The 25801-nt window shown below is 39.6% G+C and overlaps 1 protein-coding gene across 2 annotated transcripts; it reads right to left on the reverse strand.

Moving 5' to 3' along the window:
• Positions 1-303: 303 nt before the first annotated feature.
• Positions 304-24379, reverse strand: LOC102687831 (solute carrier family 22 member 13). 2 transcript variants are annotated; one of them, XM_015348574.2, is made up of 10 exons: positions 23132-24374; positions 17369-17472; positions 14829-14983; positions 12729-12897; positions 12028-12142; positions 9379-9485; positions 8085-8296; positions 6128-6236; positions 3579-3791; positions 304-2287 (listed from the first exon to the last, which is right to left on the reverse strand). In XM_015348574.2, the coding sequence occupies exons 1-10, from the start codon at positions 23519-23521 to the stop codon at positions 2137-2139; spliced, it is 1725 nt and encodes a 574-aa protein (XP_015204060.1). In that variant the 5' UTR covers positions 23522-24374; the 3' UTR covers positions 304-2136. The 2 variants fall into 2 exon arrangements, with proteins under 2 accessions (XP_015204060.1, XP_015204061.1); XM_015348575.2 differs by having other exon boundaries at positions 2195-2327; positions 23132-24379.
• Positions 24380-25801: the final 1422 nt, after the last annotated feature.

The following is a 25801-nucleotide window of genomic DNA, read 5'->3' on the forward strand; positions in this document are numbered from 1 at the left end:
TAATACTGTACACTGTATATTAGTGGCATGAACAGCTGTTCGGTGTATGAGTTTTATCAGCTTGCATGAGGTAATGTGGCTGAATGTTTATTGGAACAGGTGTGGTGCAGGATATGAAAGCAAGCCGGCAGTTGTTGCACTGGGATTTGGGAGACTGTGTCCTTGGACAGATGGAAATGGTTTTAAAACAGTGATCAAAGCCAAGGCAAGTTCTGTCATTGTAATATTTTACAATAACGTGTTAATTCTTTGGCAGTTCTTGAGTTTATGTGCAACGTAGATTAGTTCAAACCAGTAGACAACGAACACTTTAAAGGATGCCAAAGAATCAATTACAAAACTGTGGATATGCTTTTATTTACAGCTTTCATACAACATCATTCTTCATTCAAACAAAGAAACATAACATGACTGCTGTAGCTTGTTTTATGCTACAGAGGAGCATGCGAGTGGAAACGCTACAAGATATCCAAATCTGATCTGAACAGTCGCCCCAGCATTATAGCGCCTGACATACAATTGATTAAGGGATACTCCACCTCAGCCCGTGCTTCCATATGGTTTGCGCTCTAGCCAAGCTTTGTTTTAAATGGAAGTGAATCAATTGCTTAATGACTTTTAAAAACAGCTGCGCAAATTATTAGTTTAGTAATCGTAACATTTAGTAAAAACTCTCTAGCATTAACATTTAGAAAAATGGTAGAAAACAAATTACAAACTCTGCATAGGAGAATACTGTAATTCTGAACAGTACCAGTTGCAGGCTGGCCTGACAGCTATGAACCATCCTACTCAAAGTAGTTGTCATTTGTATTTTCATGTTTTTGTGTGTTCCATCAAATTTGAACATTTAATACTGATGGTTCCACCTAGATTAATTTAACATTCATATTCTCCACAACCCTTTTGCAAACTTGTGGAGGTGTGCTGGGGGTTTGTCAGTTTTCCAGTGTGTTGTCTCAATGCCTGGCCATGTAAATTGAAACAAGGCCATGCACAGTCCTTGACCATCACCATTGAGTCATGTTCTCAGAGCAGTGGAGGTAGAAGTGATAGTTGGCACAAGGAATCACACCGAATGCATTCCACAGGATGTGTGACAATCAGCTAATTAAAGCATGGGAAAATAAACATCTTTTAAACTATAGTACTAATAGGATCAGTACTAAATACAGAATCAACATGATAGAATAAAAGTTACACATGAGAAGAGGCCATCCAGTTTGCTCAATTGTGAAAATTTAAAACTGAGTGTAATAAAAAAGGCAGTATACTTTTCTTGCAACTTGTAACCTCAGAAATGCAATGTGTTCCACGCACTTGATAATTTGAAAATGTATTTGTAGACCACCAATCCACTGATTTCTTTTAAACTTGTGGCAAAATACATCAGTTAACCATTGTGTACATAGTTTCTTAATTATGTCAATGGATATTTTAACATTTAGACGTGATTCCTAAACTCTACTAGTCTTATAGAATACACAAGGACCCAGTGATCCTTTCACAATTTCTTCTAAAAACAGCAGTGGACCTGTGATTTTTTGGGGTTTTTTTTTTTCATGTTTCTGCAGTAATTTTTGATTAAATGTGTTTGTGCACATCTGTGACTAAAAAAAAGTCCTTCAGATGGACCTCAAAAGCAATGATGAAGTGTAGTTGTTCTCCATAGGCACACGTTTAATACCCCAATCTGAGAAGTCCAGCGTTTTTGCTTTGATGACCTGGTTTGGTCTGATCCTGCACCATACAGGACAGGTGGTTATTCAGGACTAGAGACTTCCTCCACAACGTAGGATTGAAGTTTATTTGCCACAACTCTTCTGAAAATAGGACTAATTACTTTCCAGTAATGCATGCCTTATAGAATGTGCTTCAAAAGATAACCAAAAGTGACTTATTCTCCTTTGATCTTATTAATGAACTGCTACAAAGCCCTGAGACAAGATCTACAACATAGAAAGATAGCAGTGTTGCACCGATTATTGCCTTGGTATACTGAGTTATGGCACTGAAGCGAGATCATGGAAACACCCATGAATGTGTTTTTTCTGGTGAGATCCTGAGAAGATACCTTGTGTTGAGGTTGGGCTCTACATTAAGACATGTCTTGCAACACGTCAAGCAAGCCTTTTGTCATGCTTCTGGCACAAAGGATTGCAGCTCAAGGCCCCGTTCCACTTTGCTACTCATCAGGCCAGTCTGTGATTGGCTTCTGACGATCCCAGTGCCATCCACAGAACGATCGTGGAATGTGTTTTCTTGGCTTCCCGATTTTGATCGGCTGCTAAAAGCACAAAGTCAGAAGAATGTGAGACGGAACCGGCCTATAGGAAGAGAATACATCAGGAGCTGTGAGAGACATTCTTTGCTCTGTGATGATAAGCTTATGTGAATTGGCTGTGAATGGGTTATGACTAAGGATTAACTGGTGCACAGAGATTGGTGCCTGTTTCAGTTGTATAGCATTTCTAATTATGCAAAAGGGAAAATATTCCTCAGATATCAGTTATCAGGCCATTTGTTACTGACTGAAAATTAAAACTGCACCAATTTTTAAATTGATTTTATTCATGCCCTTGTTATTGGTTTAACAAAAACCTTTGAAATTTCTATCGCCGACATGATATTTCAAAGTGAAACATCAGCTTTAAAAGCTAAGCCACACACTTACTGCAGTTCATTTCACTGTTAACATGGCTCATGTTAAAGAAATACACAGGAATGATGTCTAAATGCAGCTTTTAAAGTAGGTGAACTGATAAAAAAAATATACACAAATATGAGCTGCATAAAGTACTGTAATTACTGGATTTGCTAATAAAGCACTCAAACTATTTTTGATTTGAGTAGAATCTTCTACATTATTATGCTGATTCCACATTATAACACTGACTCATTGCTGATCAAACAGTACAGCAAATGTAGAGACTTCTGCAAGGTGATTAACTGTGAACTTTTACTAGGAATAATTAGGAGTTCTAATTACTCCTAGTGAGATGCTGGGATGATTGTGACTGAGATCTGTTTATTTCATGTTAAGAGTCTTAAATTCTACACTTTTACCTTCTGTAATTTTAGCATCAGCAGAATCACCTTTGATCTATCACATCGTTCAAGTGAAACATGATTGGACGTGGGAGGGGCAATCCAGGCTGCTGCTGGTCCTATCTACTTGGTCATTAAAGACCACATGGCAGTGTTCATAAAAGCTGGGGCATTAATTCTGGTGTTCTAGCTAAGGTCTCCTCTGAACCTTTTACTTGCAGTTTCTCACTGCTTAGTATGCCCTGTGCTCTCTATCTTGAAGAGAACCGTTATTCTACAATGCATTACTGCAGTAATGTGGATGCGCATAGTTGCATTGTGATGACAGTCAAGCTTGCAAAGATCTCTAAGATGCCAGCTAGGAGCCATTGGTACAACCAAGTACTGTGTAATGGATATAGATCCACCAACCTGTAATACCTTGATGAGGTTATCAGTGCAAAGAGCTGTTGATTAGCAAGAGAAGCCAGAAGCCATCTCTCCTGTGCAGACATAAATACCGTGGCAGAAATGTATCCCAGCAAACTCACCTCTCTTCCCAGCCCTCTGCTTCGGCAATGGTGTCGGGTAGCGGCTGATTGGCTGTCTCAGGCAGCAGCAGTGCAAGAGCTGCCCCCACCAGGGGTGTGGCACCGAAGATGAGCATGGGAACAGTCTGGTTGTAGCGACGCAGGAGACCAATCATTGGTGCCATGACACCTCCTAACCGGGCAAACATTGACGACATGCCAATGCCAGTCTGCCTGTGGACCAATACGCAGCACGTTACCTCACCGATCCTGGCATTCTTAACTTTGCAGTCAACTAGCTTTGTGAGGTACCCTGCCCTTCAGAGATAGGTTGATGGTTTTGTTCGCTGTGTGAAGACACGACTGTCGCAGAAAACTGCATTTGAGAACTTAAAATCGAATTCCTTGTAAATCACATGCACAGTTTGTTTATATTAAATTATAATTAATATTGTGTGTAGTTAAGTTGGAGGAATTAAACATATGGTATTGAAAATTATGGGAATGGGAAAACAGTATCGTATGCAAATTGTACATTAAATATGAATACAATGTGTAGAACTCTAATTTTTCCTAACACAATATTATACAGATATTTTACAGTGTCAAGTAACCCATTAGAGAGACTGCCTCAGGGTCTTTATGAGTAGGTAGTCATTTAGTTGAAAAGTTCTGAAAATATGGTGAATACCATGAAGGCTGGGATGGAAATCTCAGATGACAAAAGTTAAGAAATCATAGTGTTAGCTGGTAAACGCTCCTGCAATCGACAGATTGTGGAAACGTTTGCTGGGGAGAGAAAACAAGACGAAAAGGAAGCAAATGTTTCTGTGCAATTCCCATAAAGACCGTTTTGTGCTATGATATGACACATCTGAAGAGGCTGCAGAGCATCAACATGCAGTAGAACTCTGTCTGAATCCATTAGAGAGATACCAATTGTCAGCAATTTAAAATACTGTTTTAAAACCCCTATTATCTCACCAAACCCTTTCACATGTAATTTAGATTTATAATTACTTAAATTACACTTTAGCTTTACTCTCGCTAAGTCCTTTCACTGTGCTATGGTCAGCATTTTGCTTGTTGTACATGATGTGTGCTGCTGTAGAGTATTTAAATTTAGGTGTCAGTTTAGAAACTAAAAATATTTTTAAGCCTTGAGGCACTATGGTCTGAGAGCCAATTAAATTGTGGCATTTCAATATGATAGTGTATTTGCTCAAATTTAATTTAATCTATTAATGTGTAATGTCCATTTCACCCATATTCTCCTGCATTGCAAAGATTATTTCTTCTGTCTATGCTTCTGTGTATGTATATAATTAACAGAACAGATATTTCACATAAAAATGGTGTCTGTGTTGAAAATCTGTCGATATATAGTCCTTCTCTTCTTTAACTTCCAAAATAAACCTATTATCTGTGAATTAATTCCAGAATTAACTACTGCCTGAAGTCTTCCTCATCTTGTAGTCTCTTTAGAAACTTATTTGCATTTCAAAAACATGCTTGGATAGCAATGGATAATTAACTTGACCTTGAGAAAACCCTGGATTGTAATCCTTAATTGTGCACTAAAAAAATCACACTAAAAATTTGGAAATGTAGATTCACTTGGTGAAAACTTTTAAACTATTCTCTCTGCAAATTCAATATTATGCAGATTAGATCTGAATTTAACAGTACCTAAAGTTGGAAAGAGAAAATGTTTGACATGCCATACCCGCTTACATTATATAAGCAGCATTCCCAGCTTTCCAAACTCGTTATGATATAATCCGCACATCGCCCTATAGATGGTGAATGCTGAAATGATGAATTTCTACTTGTAAATTGTTATATTACCACAAACAACACCAGCCTTCTTACTGATAGGAACTTTAAATAATAAATGAAGATGCCCTTTTACTTTACTTTTAAATGATAGTGGTAACAAATTGTTGTCGGGTTAAGCTCAACTGTGACAGGTTTGTGGTTATGTTGTGCTGGGCGAATCAAATGTTGTTTCAGGTGCTGTGTCTTAACTATTTGTTGTCATCTGAAGAGCATGCTAGGCGCATAACAGTGTTTTTTTTCAATTTGTGTAATCTATTACTTGGTTTAAGCCTTTGCTGTATCTGGAAATAAATGTGTGCCTTTATTGCATAAGAATCAGACAGGTATAATAAAGGGTTTTATCCGGTTAGTTTACTAACAGACAGCTCAGCTTCCTCTGCTTGTAACACTCGTCCTCTGTAAATTGTACTGATTCCCAAGTCCTCTGCTCACACACTGTGAATGGTCTAGCTGAAAGTTACCTTCAGTATTTATTGCATGAGTCTTGTCCGCTCTTACTTGGAGATACAGTACAGGATGACGATTCAGGCCTTCTTACTCTATTGAAGACCGTGCTCCACACAGTGAGCTACCGGTTCTTGTATGTAGCAGTGTCTATGGCTCTCACTGCCCAAATTGTTATTGTTAAATTATTTTACATGTGTGTCATTGTATGGAGCTATGAGTTTCTTGAAAAGTTTCTTGAAATGCCAGTGTGAGAGACCGTGTACAGTAACTCATCAGGATCTTACCGAACTACTGTAGGGAAGATCTCCGCTGAGTAAACATACACAATGGCGAAGGAGGCTGTTATACCAAACTTTCCCACCATAGCAAGACCAGTGAGCACATTGGGCATATCTATGTAGAGAAAAGGCATTATTAAAGGTAATCATCTATAACAGACATACTGTATACTGTACTTTAACATCCTACCTTGTATGATAATGTATTTATTCATACCACGTATAGGAATTACATCACAGTGCCTTGGCAGAATAACACCTTTATAAATGTTAGATTTCTCTGATATAATGTTAGAGATACAATCTGCATGTCTGTACTCCTGTTAATTGCATTTTCAAGTGCAGTGGATGACCCTGGGGTGAGATTTAACATGGAATTGATGAGTTTCTGAACAAAACATTGGTCTAGTCTGTGCCACATGAATGAGTGTGAATAGGTGGACAGTGTTTTCATGAGATTTCCATGTGTGTTGTATGATGTTTGTGTTGAAGCCCTGTTGAACCCAGGGCAGACAATTAATCATTTTTCTCCTCTGCAGCCTTACAATTTTTCTGAAATATAAGGGGGTAAGATTGTTAAACAGTTCAATTAGAGTAGCAGGAGTTGTTTTTTTAGAATAGTGACACAACCAGCACCAGTTGAGTAGCCATCATCAAAAACCAAGATCCATTCATATCCTATATACTCAGGAATTATGGATAACGGACACTAACGCATTATTTTTAGGGCTGCCGCTTTTTTTCTGTGAAGGCACTGAATCGGTGGAAAATCATAAGCTTGATCACCTTAAAAGTCAAATGACAATTATTCTGAAAAAACTAGCTTGCAAAGAGATAGCAAAAGCTGTAAACACAAAGGATGAAAGGTTTGTGCAGCAGAGGCAAAGCATGATACAGCCTCTGCAAACAGGAAACAAATTCAATCTAACAATTATAAACACTGCAGCAGGCTCAGAAACAGATTTGTCTCCATTCCTGTATATTACAAGGCTATCTGTGAAATTTGTAATTGTGCAGTTCAATACGAGTACTGACTATAGAACAACATCAAACGAAAGTCATGTTCTAGTTCATTTTAAGATGAACATATTCGTGGGATTAACTTGCATTCTTTGGTAAAGCACGGCTTTTTCAGTAAGTGGACAGGTAAAAGTGTCTGGTTTTAACTTCACATTGAAGGACGTAAAGTATTAAAGTAAAATAAGCCATCGCATGCAAAACCATAAGATGGTAGAACAGATGGAAAAAAATAACCATTTAAGATGCAAGCATTTTTACTTTTCAACAGCCATTAGATTTATGCTCTTTAGCATTTAAAAAACATCTGCGTAAACTTGCTTCTTGTGCTTTCACACTGTCAAAATCAAAGACCCACTATCTTATTTACAGCCACATCTATAAACTGAAAGCAGGTTCAGTGTCTACTAAGGCGCCAAACCTCAGCCTCCTGTTGCTTGGAATGTGGGAATTTCTGTAAGTCTGCTCAGCATGGGTTGGATTGAATGCTTTCCCTGCTGTGCAGGTCAAATTTCAGCTTCTGCCAATGAAAAGGCCAAAATGATCCTACTCAAACAGACTGTTATGAAGGGTTCAATGCCTTTACTGTGCAGCAAACGGGTTATATTTTTCCTTTTAAAGCACTTGATTTCTCTGGAAAGGAAATGAACCAAAGTCAAGTATGAAAGGTTTCCTTGCAAAAAATATTATGCAGAAAAATGAGATGGCATAATGTGACGTACTGGTTCTATTTGAGTACCCTTCATGCTTTTAGTGTATCACCCTATCACCCCTATGGATATAAGTCTCAAATAAATTCGTTACAAGCAGCTAGATAAAGCTCGGAAGATGGAATGTGAGATGCTGGTGTTGAGTGGCTAAAAGACCTGGACTGGTGAAGGGCTCCTAGAGCTGACACATCATGATGGAACCACTGGTGGAAGAGAAGCAGCTTGGACAGATGTACCTAGAGGGACAGCGAGGGTGAGGAGGCAGGCCAGGCCACCAATGGCCAGGAAAGCACTCTGTGGAAGTCTGCGCGTCCAGGGTAAGAAGAGCAGCACCAGCGAGCGTGCGGGGATTTCCACCAAGCCGAATATGAACTGTGTCAAGTAGATGTCCACCCCCAGGTCTGAAATCCCCAGAGACAGGCCATAGTACACCAGAACATTCACAAACCTACAAAAACATCACCATCACACCACATTATCACAGGCTCCACTGGTGAGTACAGGGTTGACACAAGTCAAATCAGTGTTTAATTTGAAGGGAGGTGGTACCTGCAGAAAATGCACATAATGAACAGTTCACATCATATTTGAGACATGCAAGTGCTAAAGTTCTGCAAAACTGGACTGTCGCAAAAAAACAAGTCTACATCTGTATGGGTTCATGAGTGGCTCAGTAAGCAAAGGGGATAGCTCTAAACGCAGACTGAGCTCCTATGGTCCAGACATCACAAGCTAGTGCCTGGTTTAGTCATTAACTCACTGGAACTGGACTTCCCTAAACTGTGGAGCAACAGTAGGACTGAGGCTCGTCAGTATATCACGTGATGAATAGTTCAATTTGGCTGGGTCAAAGGTGCATGTTTGTAATCCATCCTTCTCTGTGTGGCGATTATAATTGGGTGGATTTATAATCAAAATAATTCACATATACAAATTGGATGAAAATGCATTGATGCCACCAATGGAAAAAAAATCACCCCCTTATCTCCAAAATAACTAATTATCTCGTAATTTTGAGATAGTGATGATTACTTCAGTGTAATGAAGCCGTCATTTATACTGTACACCTTAGACTAACAGTTATGAAGAAACATGTTCTTTATTCTGTAGGAACCTTTTATAGACCTTTGTTGAACATTACCAAAATGTTTCTCATCGGATTATCAGAAATGTGGTCTTGTTTTCAGTATCTGTGTAATGAGTAACAATACAAGGGAGAAAGAAGTTAATGTTTCTTTAACAGACCATTGTCTAATGCAGAAATCTTTTAATCCCATAATTATATGTTTAGGCATCACCAGGCTGCTCTGATCTCTCACCACTACAAAGGAAAAAATACTAAAGACATGTTTTCACAAATATTGATCTGGATCATCTCTTAGTTATTAAGCTTACTACAGTATAGCTCACTGTATTCTGTTCCCTGACACACAAACAGTACCTGGTGACTTTGTACACTGCTGTACCTGGCACATTAAATCTATTTAACCAAAAGCCAATTAATCCCAGGAAGGAATGGCAGCACCTTACCACAGGTAGAACAAAATTAGAGACCTCTTCCTCATCTGGGGTGTGCGTAGCAGATCCATTGCAGTGTGGGGGCGTTCCTGACTTTCTGGGGTCTCACATTTTTCCGCCTGATTACAGAAACTGTTTTTAGTGCGTGTGTCTCAGGCATTGGTCCAAGCTCCAGATTAAATCAAACCTTCATCCCATTTGCCAACTGTAAATTCCACAAACGTGACTACAGTACTTCATAGAAGGTTGAGGCAGTTGGCCTCTGTCAAACAGAAAGCCACAATTAAAAAGTTTGGAATTATATTTTTTCAGGATAGTTGTTCTTTTCATTCAATGATCCCCAGCTGATGTTTATACAACACTTTAGAGATTCCTGTGATGAAAGCATCTATATAAATATACACCCATTATTGTCATGTCTGGGTTTAGGAGAAACAAGTTATCACCCCGAAAAATCTAGAAGCAGGCCCATTCCAACAGAATTTGTGCTCTTAAATTAAAGACAGGAGTTACAACTTCATAAAAAAGAATGTTTGGTGCAAGGGCCTATTACCACACTTTTCTGTGCACTCAGATCAATCTTCTGGAGTCTTGGGAAAGTTTATCTAGATGTTGGTGAAATTTATTGGATCAAACATCATGGCAAGATAAAACCAGATAGATGTCTCACCTCCTAAGCCTTGTCATAGCCTCATGATTAGTTTTCATTTGATCTGAAATCAAGGATTAGTTCTCTGTTTTCTACCTTTCCACTTTCCAATCACCAGTTGTTAATCAACTGCACTTAAACCCCAGTATCCACACATGAGTAACAGGGAATTCTTGGACCTTGGCTTTAGAGCTGTTTGCCTTTTAAGATGCACTGCACTTTGGATCATTAGCATGTTTACAGCAAGCTCTCTGAAATTCTCACATAAGCTTTTCTGGAAAAGTAGAGAATGAGGGCACAGAGACACAGGCACACTCACAGTGGGGCCAATTCTCTCTGAAGCTAATTAACTTATAGTATGTTTTTGGACTCTGAGAGGAAACCTACACAACCAAGAGAAGAATTTACAACACCCCAGATCTGAACTTTAATCCAGGGCCCCAGTGTAATGCTAACCACTTCACCACTGTGAAGAACCTTATAAGAACAATCTGCTATTCAAATTCATTATTGTTTAAAAAATGAATATGAGTACATACAGTATTTGGTATGCACACTTATATGTCACTTTTCTGGACACTCCACTCAAAGTGCTTTACGGGTAATGGGGACTCCTCTCCACCACCACAAATCCCACAGATCCCACTTGGATGATGTGATGGCAGCTATAGTGCGCCAGAATGCTCACCACACATCAGCTCTCAGTGAGGAGGAGAACAGAGCGATGAAGCCAGGTCAGAGATGGGGATTATTAGGTGGACATGACTGGTAAAGGCCAGGGGGAAATTTGGCCAGGATACCCCTACTCTTTTTGAGAGACGTTCTGGCATTTTTAATAACCGAGAGTCAGGACCTCGGTTTTACATCTCATCCAAAGGACGGTGCCTTTTTACAGTATAGTGTCTCTGTCACTTTACTGGGGCATTGGGACCCACACAGACTGCAGGATGAGCACCCCCTGCTGGCCCCATTAAAAGCCCCCTTTTTCCCAGGAGGTGTCCCATCCGGGTACTGACAGGCTCACACCTGCTTAGCTTCAGTGGGTTGCCAGTCGTGAGTCGTGGAGTGATATGGCTGTTGGCATGTGAACAAAATCCCAGTAAGATCAGGATATATTGTATATCCTTATCTTTGATTTAATGTTGGAGGCTAGAGAAGAAGTAGAAAACTGAATGAACAGAAGCCTGAAAGGCAGCCAGTTGTTCACACAGCTGCCTTTCACTGGAGACATGCTCCAGTTTTTATAAGGACTGGAACTGCCTGCCTACACATGTGTTGCTTGTGTGAGACATTTATTGTGCACAGCTTAATTTAGAAATATCAGCACCAGTTCAAGGAGGGTTCTGTTCAGGCTGTTGAAGAATAAATAAAAGAGAAGGAACACAAACCATTGACTTAATTAGATACCCCGCTTGCAGAAACTGAAGTTGGAGGTGATAAACTTAACAGGCCCCACAATGACATCACCAATTGGACTATGCTTAAAACATACAAGGTCTTTTCTGAGTATTAGTACTGCACAAGACACACCAACTTTCTTTATAGCAGCCATTTGACTGTGCACTGTATCTTGTAAGATTAGATCGGTCAGAATAATTATAACACATACTCTAGAGCTGGGTCTCCAACTCTGATCCTGGAGAGGCCAATCCAGTTATTTTTAACAGGTCATCCTAAATCACCCATTATTTAAAGATTGAGGACACGTGTTTAAGCAATTGATTAATTAAGAAAGTTATTGTTTTAATGAAGGGAATGCTGGTCTTTGAAAGCAAAAGGAGTTTCTGATTTTTGGTCTAAATGATCTCTTATTGAACACAGCACCTGTTTACCTGATCATAGTTAAATTGCATAGTTGTTAATCCAGTATTGATTTAAAGGCTGGCTATAAACACTGTGGACAGGGGTTTTTCCAGGAACATGTGTTAAGAGACCCCTGCTCTAGAGTGTGCAGTACTTTGGCTGAATAGCCTTCTTGTCTCTGCAGGAGCCCTAGGCTGTGTGTACAGTACCTCAGCTCCAGGAGGGAGTGCCCGACCATTGATGGATGCAGCTCTTCTCAGGAGATCAAAAGCTTCTGCTCGGCGGTTGTTGGCCAGGAGCCAACGGGCTGATTTGGGCAGAACCCTGAAGAAACCAGGAATATCTTGCCATGTCTAGGATAGTCCAAACATTATTCTTCCACAACAAGGTAAATGCAATATAGAAACCATAAGAATGACCCCAGTTCAACAATAATATACTGTAACTAAGCAAATGTGTTCAAGCTGGTACAGTATGCACTAAGCTCAGGGTAACACTGGTACCACAGTTTATTTCAGATAATCACCCTACCGTGTCTAGTGGTGCAACATGTTCCAGTAAGTGATCCCTTCAAACTGTCGCACAACTAGAAATTCTTCATAAAGCTTCATGGAGTACTTTTAGAAGAGCATTACGACTCACAATAGTGTGAATTTAAATTCCAAAGGATCCCAAAACGCTTCCCAAATAAGCTCACATCAACTGTCACTGAAATTGCATTGTTTTTCTCCTTAAAAGTAAGGAAATCCTTGGCCAAATTAGACTTGGAAATTCATATAGCCTGAGCTGGAGTTTCAACTCTATACCAGGATCAGCAGTCATGTTCTCTTGATATGTCCTGTGAATATGTAAATCCACCATACATGGTATTAAACACATTGATTCACCATCTCTCAATAGATTGGTATACCAGATGTAGAAAATGAACAGGAAGCCAGGCGCTGAGATGGCCAGCTGCAGTTTGCGCCAGTCCCTTATTAAGTAGGCGACCCCTGCCAAGAGCATGTAGCCAAATCCAAAGAAATAATCAGTGATGATCCCGGCCAACATACGCCTCTGAGTGCAAGTCCATTCAGTACCTGTAGAGAAAGGGGGAGTTAATATCACAGTATATAGGTTATTATATGATAAGCTGAAGCCGTCGTTGTCAAATAATGTAATTCAAGATGTTCCAAAGAGGAGCCATATTGATGAAATCTTTCACATGGAGCCCCATCTGAGAACATTCCTGGGTTAAAACAGAATGGAAAATATCTGCTTTCAGAAAAATCAGTAAGAGATTTCATAAGAGAGTACTATTACGTCACTACCGAGAAAAGGCAGCAGGTGAAGAATTCCACGGGACTATAGGTTACTCAGCCTGTGGCTATTCCAATCCACTCCACTGCAGAACTTTGATGCAACCAGCTCTTTAATGCTGCTATTCATCCAGCTAATTATCAATTAAATAATTAAGAAGCTGGTTGGGGGCATCAATAGCATTAATAGGAGTTTCTAATTGTGAATGTCTGACCTAGAAGTCTTCCATATTTCTAGATGGTGGAAGAGAACCACAATAGGAGTTAGGTTGTCTACATCTTTCAATACAGGTGTAATTTCATAGTTTACAGGTTATTTTCAAAAGGTGATTTATGCCATTCATGTGAACATCAACTCATCCATACAAAACTGTTTCTTACATAAATAAGGAAACAACATTGCATTGCCATCTAGACCATGTGACTGGAGAACAACTATCTTGTAGAAGTTAAAATGCAATAACAACTGTAGATACATCATGATTAAACACATTTGAGATTTCTGCCAGGAGATCTCTGAGAAAAGGACATGTTGTGTTCTACAGAGTATTTCTGTTTGCTTAAAAAGAGCTTATATTGTGTTTTGTCATGTGTTTCTGTTTTGAATCCCTGTGAGGATTTAACAATGGGCCAGCTTGGTGAGTCACAAATCGCCAGGGCGTCTCCTGGTTGTCAGGGAAACTGTTGCTGAGGTGAGTGGAATTTCAGCTCTCTCACTGAAGGAAAATAATGAGAGATATATCACCCGATGCTTATTTGGGTCCTCTAAGAGCTGAGATATGGACTCGAGAGATCTGTGAAACACTGGTTTGATATTGGTACTATACAGAATATTATAAAGTGAGCACTGTTTGAACTCTCAGCTTGGACATGTGGTTAAAAATGCAGTAAAGTGTATTGGGGTCAGTAATAGTAAATCTTCATAAGTAATGTACAGAATGTTCTGCAATCACAGATTTTGAGAGTGAGATTATTCTTATCACTTTGATAAGATTTGCTTACCTCCTGGATTTCATTTTACAGCTTACAAACTGTTTCTTTAATATTTCAAAACTTCCTTTGTTTAATGCTTTCTTTTTGGTCTAATATTATATTATTATAATATCATATTATAAATGAAGAATTGTTTTAAAATGCTTAAGGAAAACGTCAAATACAAATTTATTAGGAAACTGTGAACTTTGTGTGCACGCACACGGGAAGCTGATGAAGTTTCCTTTGGCTTTTAGGAAAATTGGCCCTGGTATGAAAGTGTTTGTGTCTGTGTATGTCCTATGATTATCTGGTGTCCTGTTCAGGGCACAAATCTGCCTTGTGCCTGTTGCTTGCCAGAATAAACTCCAGCTCTCCCACAACTCTGTACTGGATAAAGGAATTAGAAAATGGATGGATGGATGTATACCAATAAATAATATTCTATATATCCATCTCTGGAAGGATTAGGCTCATGTACAGCCTGGATGTATAGGAGGCCATAAGTCAAACATAAAGACTTTATTTTGGGGTAATATACTCAAATAACACACATAGAACATCTAGTTCACACATGTGATCATCTAGTCTTTCTCTAGCCTACTAACCTACTAGCCTCCTCTGTCTAGTCTCCACTAATCATCCAACTGTCCTCATAAATGAAGACGAGCTCTGATAGAGTAGGCTGAATGTGAACCCTAGTTGTAGTGGTGTACTGGATATAATGCAAGGTCACTCACCTAGGACAAAAGCATTCATGATGACCCCAGATATAGTTGTCCCCACAATGAACCGCAGCAAGATGTAGAGGTAAAAATTAGGTGCAAAGGCTGTGGTCACTCCAAATATGGCTTGAAGGGCCAGTGAGAGAAGAATCACAAACCTCCGGCCATATCTGCCACAAGGAGTGGGACAGAGAGACAGAATGAGATGGTAGAAGAGTGCACAATTCCAAACCTTTGAGGAATGCAAGATTATCAGATTATCAGGTATTAAATCCAGTACATTTGCTATTTAACATGATGCTTAACTGGATCACTTGACTCAGGTCTTCACCAGTTGATATTTTACAAACGTAAATTGCAGGTTGAGCTCACCTGCACTGATCTGTTCATGGACTGTCCATCTATTAAAGCAAATTGTTGGATAATTGGTCTGGCACTTTCCCAATGTAAATCTTGGGTAAATACAACCTGCAAATACAGCCAGGTAGGTGTATAGACAGGGACACAGAAACATTTTATCTTCAGGATCGATGATTTAAAACATAAAAAGGGCTTCATAGTGAGAAATTGCTTTTTCAAAGTTTCTACATTTACTAATACTTGGTCAGGTCAATAAGCTTCCATGGTTGTGATCTGCAGGGTAATTAAAAGCACTTCCAGTGCTGTCCTCAGTACAATGAGCTCCCAATGTGTTTGAATTACTTTTCAATATATCAAAATGTAAGTTCTCAAGTTGGTTGAGCCACAATTATTCAATGGAAAAAAAATATTTGACTACTTCTGACACACTGTGAGTACCAATAAACAAACTATCATAGTTTTTTTCTACTCAGGTAGAGTGACTTTTACTTTTCTGCCATTACAGTGCCTTGCGAAAGTATTCGGCCCCCTTGAACTTTTCAACCTTTTGCCACATTTCAGGCTTCAAACATAAAGATATACATTTTTTATTTTATGTGAAGAATCACCAACAAGTGGGACACAATTGTGAAGTGGAACGAAATCTATTGGATTTTTGAAACTTTTTTAACTAATAAAAAAATGAAAAGTGGGGCGTGCAAAATTATTCGGCCCCCTTGCGTTAATACTTTGTAGAGCCACCTTTTGCTGCGATTACAGCTGCAAGTCGCTTGGGGTATGTCTCTATCAGTTTTGCACATCGAGAGACTGAAATTCTTGCCCATTCTTCCTTGCAAAACAGCTCGAGCTCAGTGAGGTTGGATGGAGAGCGTTTGTGAACAGCAGTTTTCAGCTCTTTCCACAGATTCTCGATTGGATTCAGGTCTGGACTTTGACTTGGCCATTCAAACACCTGGATACGTTTATTTGTGAACCATTCCTTTGTAGATTTTGCTGTATGTTTGGGATCATTGTCTTGTTGGAAGATAAATCTCCGTCCCAGTTTCAGGTCTTTTGCAGACTCCAACAGGTTTTCATCCAGAATGGTCCTGTATTTGGCTGCATCCATCTTCCCCTCAAATTTAACCATCTTCCCTGTCCCTGCTGAAGAAAAGCAGGCCCAAACCATGATGCTGCCACCACCATGTTTGACAGTGGGGATGGTGTGTTGAGGGTGATGAGCTGTGTTGCTTTTACGCCAAACATATCGTTTTGCATTGTGGCCAAAAAGTTCGATTTTGGTTTAATCTGACCAGAGCACCTTCTTCCACATGTTTGGGGTGTCTCCCAGGTGGCTTGTGGCAAACTTTAGACGAGACTTTTTATGGATATCTTTGAGAAATGGCTTTCTTCTTGCCACTCTTCCATAAAGGCCAGATTTGTGCAGTGTAAGACTGATTGTTGTCCTATGGACAGACTCTCCCACCTCAGCTGTAGTTCTCTGCAGTTCCTCCAGAGTGATCATGGGCCTCTTGGCTGCATCTCTGATCAGTCTTCTCCTTGTCTGAGCTGAAAGTTTAGAGGGACGGCCAGGTCTTGGTAGATTTGCAGTGGTCTGATACTCCTTCCATTTCAAGATGATCGCTTGCACAGTGCTCCTTGGGATGTTTGAAGCTTGGGAAATCTTTTTGTATCCAAATCCGGCTTTAAACTTCTCCACAACAGTATTACGGACCTGCCTGGTGTGTTCCTTGGTCTTCATGATGCTCTCTGCGCTTTCAACAGAACCTTGAGACTATCACAGAGCAGGTGCATTTATACAGAGACTTGATTACACACAGGTGGATTCTATTTATCACCATCAGTCATTTAGGACAACATTGGATCATTCAGAGATCCTCGCTGAACTTCTGGAGTGAGTTTGCTGCACTGAAAGTAAAGGGGCCGAATAATTTTGCACGCCCCACTTTTCATTTTTTTATTAGTTAAAAAAGTTTCAAAAATCCAATAGATTTCGTTCCACTTCACAATTGTGTCCCACTTGTTGGTGATTCTTCACATAAAATAAAAAATTTATATCTTTATGTTTGAAGCCTGAAATGTGGCAAAAGGTTGAAAAGTTCAAGGGGGCCGAATACTTTCGCAAGGCACTGTATGTTTAATGAAAAGCGAATAATGCTTCTGTATATACTGCACACAGAACACTAGTACTGTACCTGTCAGCCATGGCTCCAAAGAGGATTGCTCCCACCAGTAATCCCAGCATGTAGATGGAGGAGCCAATGCTGTTGAGACTGGCTCTGTCGCACACCAGGTCCCACTGTTAGAGACACAGGACAGTGTCATATGCAGAGTGCTACCCTATTCTACTTTACAACCCCAATACTCAAGCAGGAAGCTACAGTCCTAGTAGCCACTGGGCCTTCTAATCAGTTGATTAGACCAAGCGGTTGCTTAATCAGCAGGTGCTAATGCTGTCTACATACAATACCTGTACCTGCTCACTGATGATTTAACCTGATCACTGATCTACAAGGCCTTTGGGACAATGGGTTACCAAGATTGCAGATCCCTGCTGTAAAACATTGAAAGAAACATTTAAAACAAATATATTTAATCACATTTCCTCCACATTCTGTTATGTGCTGTGTTACGTGCATTCTGTATGAAGGAAAGAACCAGGCAGGAAAATCAGGCTTCTCAGGCCAAGAATGATGGGATTTTCAGATCTGTACTCCATTTGAACTTGAACTTGAACTTTATTGCCATATGTAACCGGTACTGGTACAATGGAATTCTTACTTCTTCTCTTGAGACCCCAGCTGAAGTAAGTATTTGCTCATTTAAAGCAAATTAAAGTTTGTTTCCAAGTCTTAAACACCAGATAGATTTACAGGGTGATTTGAGTTGAGAATCACATTCAGAGAAAGAGAAGTGTTTGCTGTGAAGCTTGGATGAATGCTAGCCTGAGAGCACCAGCTGCAAGAAAGATGGTGGGGGAAAATGCAGGAAGGGAGGTAGCTGTGCAGCCTGATGGTGGGGAAAGGGGCTCTTGAGATAGATCTGCCATACTGAGCAATAAATAGAGGTGATTTAATATGTGGCACAGCCCTGAGGCAGTCATTCTACAGCCAGGTGTACATCACACCTCTAACAAACCACACAAGTCAAACAAAGAACAAACCAACACTCTTTTGTGCCTTTATCACTAGCACATGTACAATGTGTACCCCTGTTTTGAGCTGCATCTGTTAAGAGCATGTTACTCCCTGCAATATCTCAAGTTGCTTCTGCAGAGGTAGGCAATAACCAACACTGCAGGACAGAACAGATGAGAAAGTCCTTAATACAGTGACATGCAGCTTATCCAAGGCTAACTACACTCTAAACTTGTCACTTTAATCTTTTTTCCCATTATATAATCATTTGATCTCAAAGATGAGAATCTAGTATTTCCACACACAGTATCATGTATTACTTTGCCAAACTGCCCAGGGGTTTTGAAGGGGCCAGACGGTGTTGTCTGTTTAAGTGCCTGGGAGGGGTGGGAGCAGTATCGGAGGACAAAGTGTGAAATGGGAGCTAAAAGCCCATGAAGAACTCCATTGTTCCCCCTCAGAATGTGAGATGCTTTTCCATTCACCAATAAAAGAACAAACTCTCATAGTCATGATAGAGGAAGCTGTTAAAGTCTGTTTAAAGCAGCCTCTTCTCTCAATTTACAGCACAAAGAAGCACTTATTCAGTTCCTCTTGGTAACTGTCTGCATGGTTACTCACAAGGCCAAGGGTAACAAATAGGGTTTAAAAATAGTCTTTTCTACCAGGTTTTTGGCCTGTTTTAGAAGTTAGATTAGTAAATACTGAAAGACAAAATAGTTTAAAGACTTCACTTTCTTTTTGTCATTTTCTCTATAATTACTTGGAAAAAGAAAACAACTTAGTTTTATGTGCACTGTGCTTTCTTTAATTTTTGCTCCCCGCTGACTCTGTAAAGATAGTTATTGAATGTTATAGAATTAAAACTGACAACCACCCTGAGAGGTCAGCGGTAAAGTACTGTCTTCGGGAGCCTGTTTCCCTGTTTCAGTTAGAAACAACACACTCAACCTTTGGAAAAAAGCCAACTTTGATGGAACAATTTGTAACCTGTAAATGAGGCCAACGGAAGGAGAAACTGTGTTATAGGAAGTGATGTCCTTCACATGAAGGACCTGATCACCTGGTCATTAAATATCCCATGGCACACTTTGAAAGAGTAAGGGTATATCGTTGATATACTCCAGGTTTGTTCAGTCTGTCTTAACTTTCCTAATGTTCTTCCCTTATTTAATTGGTGAAACATTTTTTCCTGCCTCCTCAGCTGTGAAGTGGGGCTGCAGTGATGCTGTTATATTTGAGTCGTGGCCAGTCACCAGCAGGGTGTGATTATTTGGTGTTGGAGAAGGCAACAGATGCAATAGTGGTGACACTCCAATGTCAGTGAAGCCTGCTTTGATAAAATGGACTTCTCTTCTTTGGGTTGTGCTGAGATACTCAGGATAGGAATGAATGGCACACAGCAGTAAGCAAAAAAAAGATCTAAGAAAACAAGGTTTCAGTGTTGAGTAGCTGATAATATTCAGGCTGGTTACAGCAACCAAATCGGGTGTAAGGTGGTGCAATGGTTAAGATTGCGGCCTTGCAGTGCTGGGGCTCTGGGTTCAATTACTGGGGTACTGTCTTTGTGGAGTGTTCATGTGGGTTTCTTCCCACAGTCCAAAGACATACTGGTGGGTTAATTGGCTTCTTGGAAAATTGCCCCTGGTGTGAGAGTGTCTGGTCTGTGTGTGCCCTGCGAGAGACTAGTGTTTCTCCCGTTACTTAGCAGGAAAGGCTCCAGCTCCCCTCCAACCCTGAATTAGATGGTGGTTAGAAAATGGATGGATGGATGATTCTGCCACCCAAGAAGCAACTCAACAATGCTACTGTATATACATTGCTAGAAATGTACTGCAGGAGTTTCATTTATGACATGACTATTGGGTTTTTGAAATGTGATTATTGTGAAATGTACTGTAAAAAAGTTAATACAAGAGCAGGAAAAATGTGAAAGCAGTAACAATTAAAGTATTAAAAATAGAAAGTAGAGTTAATAATAATAGTAGAGTTAATCATATTTAGTAATACAGTAAGTTACCTAATATGAATCTTCGGTGTCTTGATACTGAAGTCCCTAAGTAAACTATATGCACAACACTTGCTAGCTATTCAGTAGGCGTAAGTAAATTTAATAACTGTCAATTCATACTGTAAAATGTCTGAGGGTTAGAGAATTCTTGGTACAAACTATGAACCAGATCCTTATTGGAGTTTTTTTCATGTCATACGACGTTGGTATCATTGGAATTTAACTCCAAATCTGTCCAGGTTTTTCATATGCGCACACACACAGCCAATGTTTTTAACCATACATTAAGTGATAGTAAAATAAAAAACGATGAAAAGAGCACCCTCTAAAACAGAGACTGGCAGAAAAGAATAATACCTTTTTTGTATTAGTGAGAAAATCTTGGTGGCATGTATTCCAGGACATCTCAGCTCCAAAAACACAACCTAGTGAAAAATACTCATTTGTATCCTCAAGATCCAACTGCCTTAGCTCCTGTTTTCAAGTTACATTCTAAAAAACGCAGTAGTAGTGACACAGAAAGCTATTCACATTTGTATTACAGTAGATCCACTGTTTTGCAGCAACTCGATATTAAAATGACCAGTATACATGACCTTCCAGCTAGGGCATAGTTGATTGTGTGAAGGCTTTATCTCTTTTAAACTTTTGCATAGTTACAGTAAATGTAGATAGGTGTACGTAGGGTGTAACTCATTAACTTTGGTCTGTGACCAGAAGTGTCGAAAAACTATTATAAAAAGTTCTACAGTAATAAAAGTCAAGTAAAAGCTAACTGCATAGAACCCAGGTGCAAAATTAATTCTTCCTAAATCTGAAAAAAAAGGCTCTACTTAAAAAGAACAAGAACAAAAACTCATCCACCCAGAGTTAGCCTCAACCACATGGTAAGGAGGCTCCTTCCAGACACAGTTCCCATGACTCTAACCCGTATGTTTTTTAAGCCGTGGGAACACTTATTGAAATACCTGCATGCTCTCAAACTTGGTCCCTAGCAAAATACACCTTCCTTTGAATATTGTATCCTACAAATACTGCTAAATGATTGTGTAGTTTGTTTCAGGACAAAAGGGTTTGTTGTGTAATTATTGAGTGATTATTTCAATATTTTCTGATAGCAAGAGACCGTGCCACATACTTAGTGTTTTGAATTGATAATTGTTACTGCAAGTTATGTACTCGGAGACACTGTAAGCTGACTGACTGCACAAACTCCTTGTATAACGTCCTTGCAATTGGAAGAGCTTTTTCGCTGTTTTCGGTAGACGACTGCCATCTTTGAGTTTGTATTTTAGGTTTCGGAATAGCAAGATTCAGCACTTTCATTGCAAATGTTCAAATTGAAGCAGTTCTAGAAGTGTACGTCCTATGTTCATTCAATGCTTGATTTTCGTTTGTGTACAAGATTCCTAGTTTCAGTTCCGATCCCAGAGCAGTCTTTGGACCATTGGAGTTCTCGCAGAAATAGGAAAACATGTGGAATCGCGTCTACGCGGCTGCAACCTTGATCTCCTTAACATTTTTTCCCCCTTGGAATGTTTTGAATTGAGCCAGACGTTACTGTCCAAAGCAACGTCTATCATGGTAACCGTCAATAAGACTGAGGTATGTGCAACTTTCTCATGTTCTGCCAAAGCAATTAAAGGGCACAGTATTCTGAATACATGTGTGAAAAGTTTTCATCTCAATCCCGAGAAGAAAAAGCCCCCTCTTAACAGTGAGCGCATAGTAAGTAATTATTCATAAAATCTCTTTCATGAAAACATTTTATTCAGAAAATTTGGTCAAAAGCCTGGCAGCAGAAAAAGAATGATAAATAAAAACCTGTGAATTGGAAAAAAAAAACTTTAGTCATGTTGTATTACAGTACGTAGATTATCACAAGTGTTTGAAATTAGTAAAGCTGGCATTTCGAAAAGGGAAAAAATCGTTCAATAACTGTTTTTTTTGTTAATGGAAACACACTGAATCAATTTGAAACGTCATTGTCGAAATAATTTACTGTATCTAGTACTGGACACAAAAACTTAATATGACTGTTATTTTTTTTTAGCTAATCCTCTCATCCAAAGGGATTTACTGTACATCTGTAACCATGTGTATCGCCGGTTATTTTACTGGAGCAATTCAGGTGACGAAACTTGGATGAAAGGTATAACATTAGTGTCTCAACTGGAATTTGAACCTGCAATGTTAAAATTACAAGTCCAGAAAGTTACAATTGTGGATGTAATTAATATTCCATAAACCTTACGAGTTGCACCTTTTGTAGCGAAACCAAAGCACTGTTAGAAACTCTGAATTCACCTTTAGAATGCTGTGCACCATAAAAACAGAATGCAATTATCATCATCATTATCCACCCAGCGTCAGACAGCCATTTACTCTCGGTGAGAGGGGCAACAGCACGATAACCTATTCGTATGCGTTAGGAAGGGTGCAGGTTGGGACTATACCCAAGGACGAGATTCCAGTCCGCAGAGCGCATACCATCAGAGCATGTCTTTGGAAAGTGGAAAAACACTGGATCACCGGTCCCACACATAAATACATTCAAACTAAGGACTGACTGCCAAGTGGGTCTGTTGTTGTTATGTTTTAGTTTATAGTTTAAATATTGTAATTGTTGTATGTATTAAAAAAGTATTAAGCATTAAGGATTAAGCGCTTTGAGTAATTATTATAGGTAGAAAAAGGAGCGTTGTCATGGAGAAATGAACTTTCCTAAAAACACTTCTCTGTCTCCGTTTCCATGGCACCAGTTAGCCTGCCTTTTTGACTTCGCCTACATTAGCACAAAAAAAACCTACCTCTGTGACAGTGGTACTCTCGAAAATGTATTTGCTGTAGACCCAGCCCGACTCGCATGGTCCCGCAGTCTCGTTTTCCCATTTTTCCGCCAGCCCACCCTGGCGCAGGATGCTCTCCCTCTCTGCAGCCACAGAGGGAACGGAGCAGGACGTCCCCCGGCCAAGCTCGGGGACGCTGAGGTTCACGGTGGAGTCCCGGGTGAGGTTCCCCGGTGTCTGGGCGGTGTGTGCCCAGGCAACCCGGCAGTGGTGAGGCGGGGTCGCCCCGGTGAAAACGCTCACCAACATGTGAAACGCAAGAAAAATCTGTGGAAGGCAAATCCAAACGTACAGAATCTTCTGGTATTTCCCAAACCCGCCGATCGCGGACAGCAGCTGATCGAAAGTCATTTTTAAATATATGAATAGATAAAGGTTCACAAAAAAGGTCACTTAACTCTGTAAAGCAAACCTCCTGTGATGCGTGCCTTTGCCGTCTTGGATTTTATTAATGTGAAATTATTCATGTAAAATTTTGTGCTGCGCACCAGCAGGTCTTGCGATTTATTCCAGAGGAAGCTGTCAATCCGCTACGAGTTTAACTTGGAGAGAGCAGACCCTACTCAAAACCTGATATAATTTAATTACATTCCAGACATTTGTAATTTGTCTAACTGCTTCATGCATTGGTATCATCCCTCAAATTAAGGTTCAACAGAATAATACAATACTTGTATGTTAAATTTCAATTTGCTTAATAACCTATTTATTTTTGTAAAAAATATATTAGGGCTAGAATACGCCAGTCACTGGTGGCTCTTTAAAACTTTCTGCCCTCTTAATACTCTGCATTTTAAATTGACATTATAGTCTTTGGTCTCCAGGATTTCGCTGCCGGTACACTACTTTGTGCCTATGTTCCCATTATATCTTGATTTCTTGAATCCTGATTCCATGTCTCCCGCTCAATCAATGAGCTACTTCTCAATACCGTAAGACTGACTGCCACCGCTTGAATTACAAGAATTACAAAACAGAAATGCGAAGAAAACAGAAATGGATTCCCGAGTGTACGGAATGGACTGCTTGTTGGGTATCTGCCAAACAGCTGCGCGGCTGGAGATGAACATTTTGTAACCAGCCGGCGGCTAAAAATATTCATTGATCTAACAGTCACTGAATTTTTTGTAGGTGCTTGTGTTGGTGTGTAACGAGAATGGGTTTGACTGCGGATGATGGCGGAGTTTTACGGCACATTGATAGGTGCACCTACAGTAAGTACTGTAGATGATGATGTATAGATTTACTTTGTACTAGTAACCCCTCAGATTCCTACAGAAATGGCTAAAAATGACTCGATACCCATGAAAAGCCTGAAAAAGTCAAGTCGTTGGCATTTCTGCAACCCGTGATGCCGTCTTTTGTTCACATTCGCAACATTAAATCGCATTTCAGTAGAAAAACCTTCCTATGTTTTAGGAAAGACTTACTTTTAAGACACAAACAGGCCGCAAATTCAATTCGAACAGTCTGAGATATTTGCCAGCTCATCCATTCCAGATTTGTCCGAAAAATTCAAAGACCGCCCTTGGCAGTAGACCGTCATCAGTTGAGCTGAGGTGCTAAGTGACCTTGAAAGCATTTTCTTCTTTAACACAGCGCTTTATTGTAAAGCTTCCAAGTTAAAATCGTTTGTAGCCCTCTAACCCCCGACAACTCGCCTATCCTTAGTGCACAGTTAACATTCCACACACACATGTTTTTGCTCAGTTAAAGAGCGATTCCATTTATTAAAGCACAAAAATGGACCATTATCCGCTTACACGTACCACATACTGTATATGTACACGGACAATCGCATATGGTAAACCTCAAGCAACGTCTAGTAATCGATGTAGACTTAATTTCTCCGTTATCAGCGGGTAGGTTTATTTCACTGTATAGAACAGTGGCCTTCAAGATCTCACGGGCCATTGAACATTTACGGAGGTTACTGAAAACAGGTTCTAGTAAAGCAGCTTAGTCGTTGTGAAGACTTGTCCAGCGGCGTCAGTACAACACATTTCTGTATTTTTCAGTGCAGAGATCTTTAAAAAAGCTAAACAGTTATCTCCAGACGGTTAGATAGCAAAAAAGCATTTGATGACAGTAGTAGGCTGTTCGAATATTAACTTCCTCGAACAGGAACTTCAGTTTTTATAAGCTTGGAATCGCCAAGCTTTTTTTAGACATTTTAAATGATAAAAGACGCTTTTGATCGCCTTTTTTGACAAAACTTGATCAAAGGTATCTTTTATCATTTTCATTTTTTAATTATTAAGTTTTACTCTTGATTTTATCCAGGCGGTTTACTCTTGTTTTTCGATTTTCATTTACCTTCTGTTAGTTTATTACTCACGCACTATTAAATAGCACTCCGTTTTCCTTAAGGAATCGTAAAAACTAATAGTAAACGTCTGAGAAAATAAAACTCTGAGGAAAATGATGTGGTTAGTCTATGTATACTATAAGATGCAACACCTTCTCTAAATAAAACACTTCATACAGGAAAATTAACATTAAATACTATGTTTAAAACATTTAAGTTACTCTACAGATGTTTACAGACTGGGGGAAAAAGGAAACAACAGAAAACGTTCAAAGACACGATATGTAACAGATGTCTATAATAGTTCAGGTGGGTAGCTGCGT

Source organism: Lepisosteus oculatus, chromosome 11 (genome assembly GCF_040954835.1).
Source record: "Lepisosteus oculatus isolate fLepOcu1 chromosome 11, fLepOcu1.hap2, whole genome shotgun sequence".
NCBI classification, from domain to species: Eukaryota; Metazoa; Chordata; class Actinopteri; order Semionotiformes; family Lepisosteidae; genus Lepisosteus; species Lepisosteus oculatus.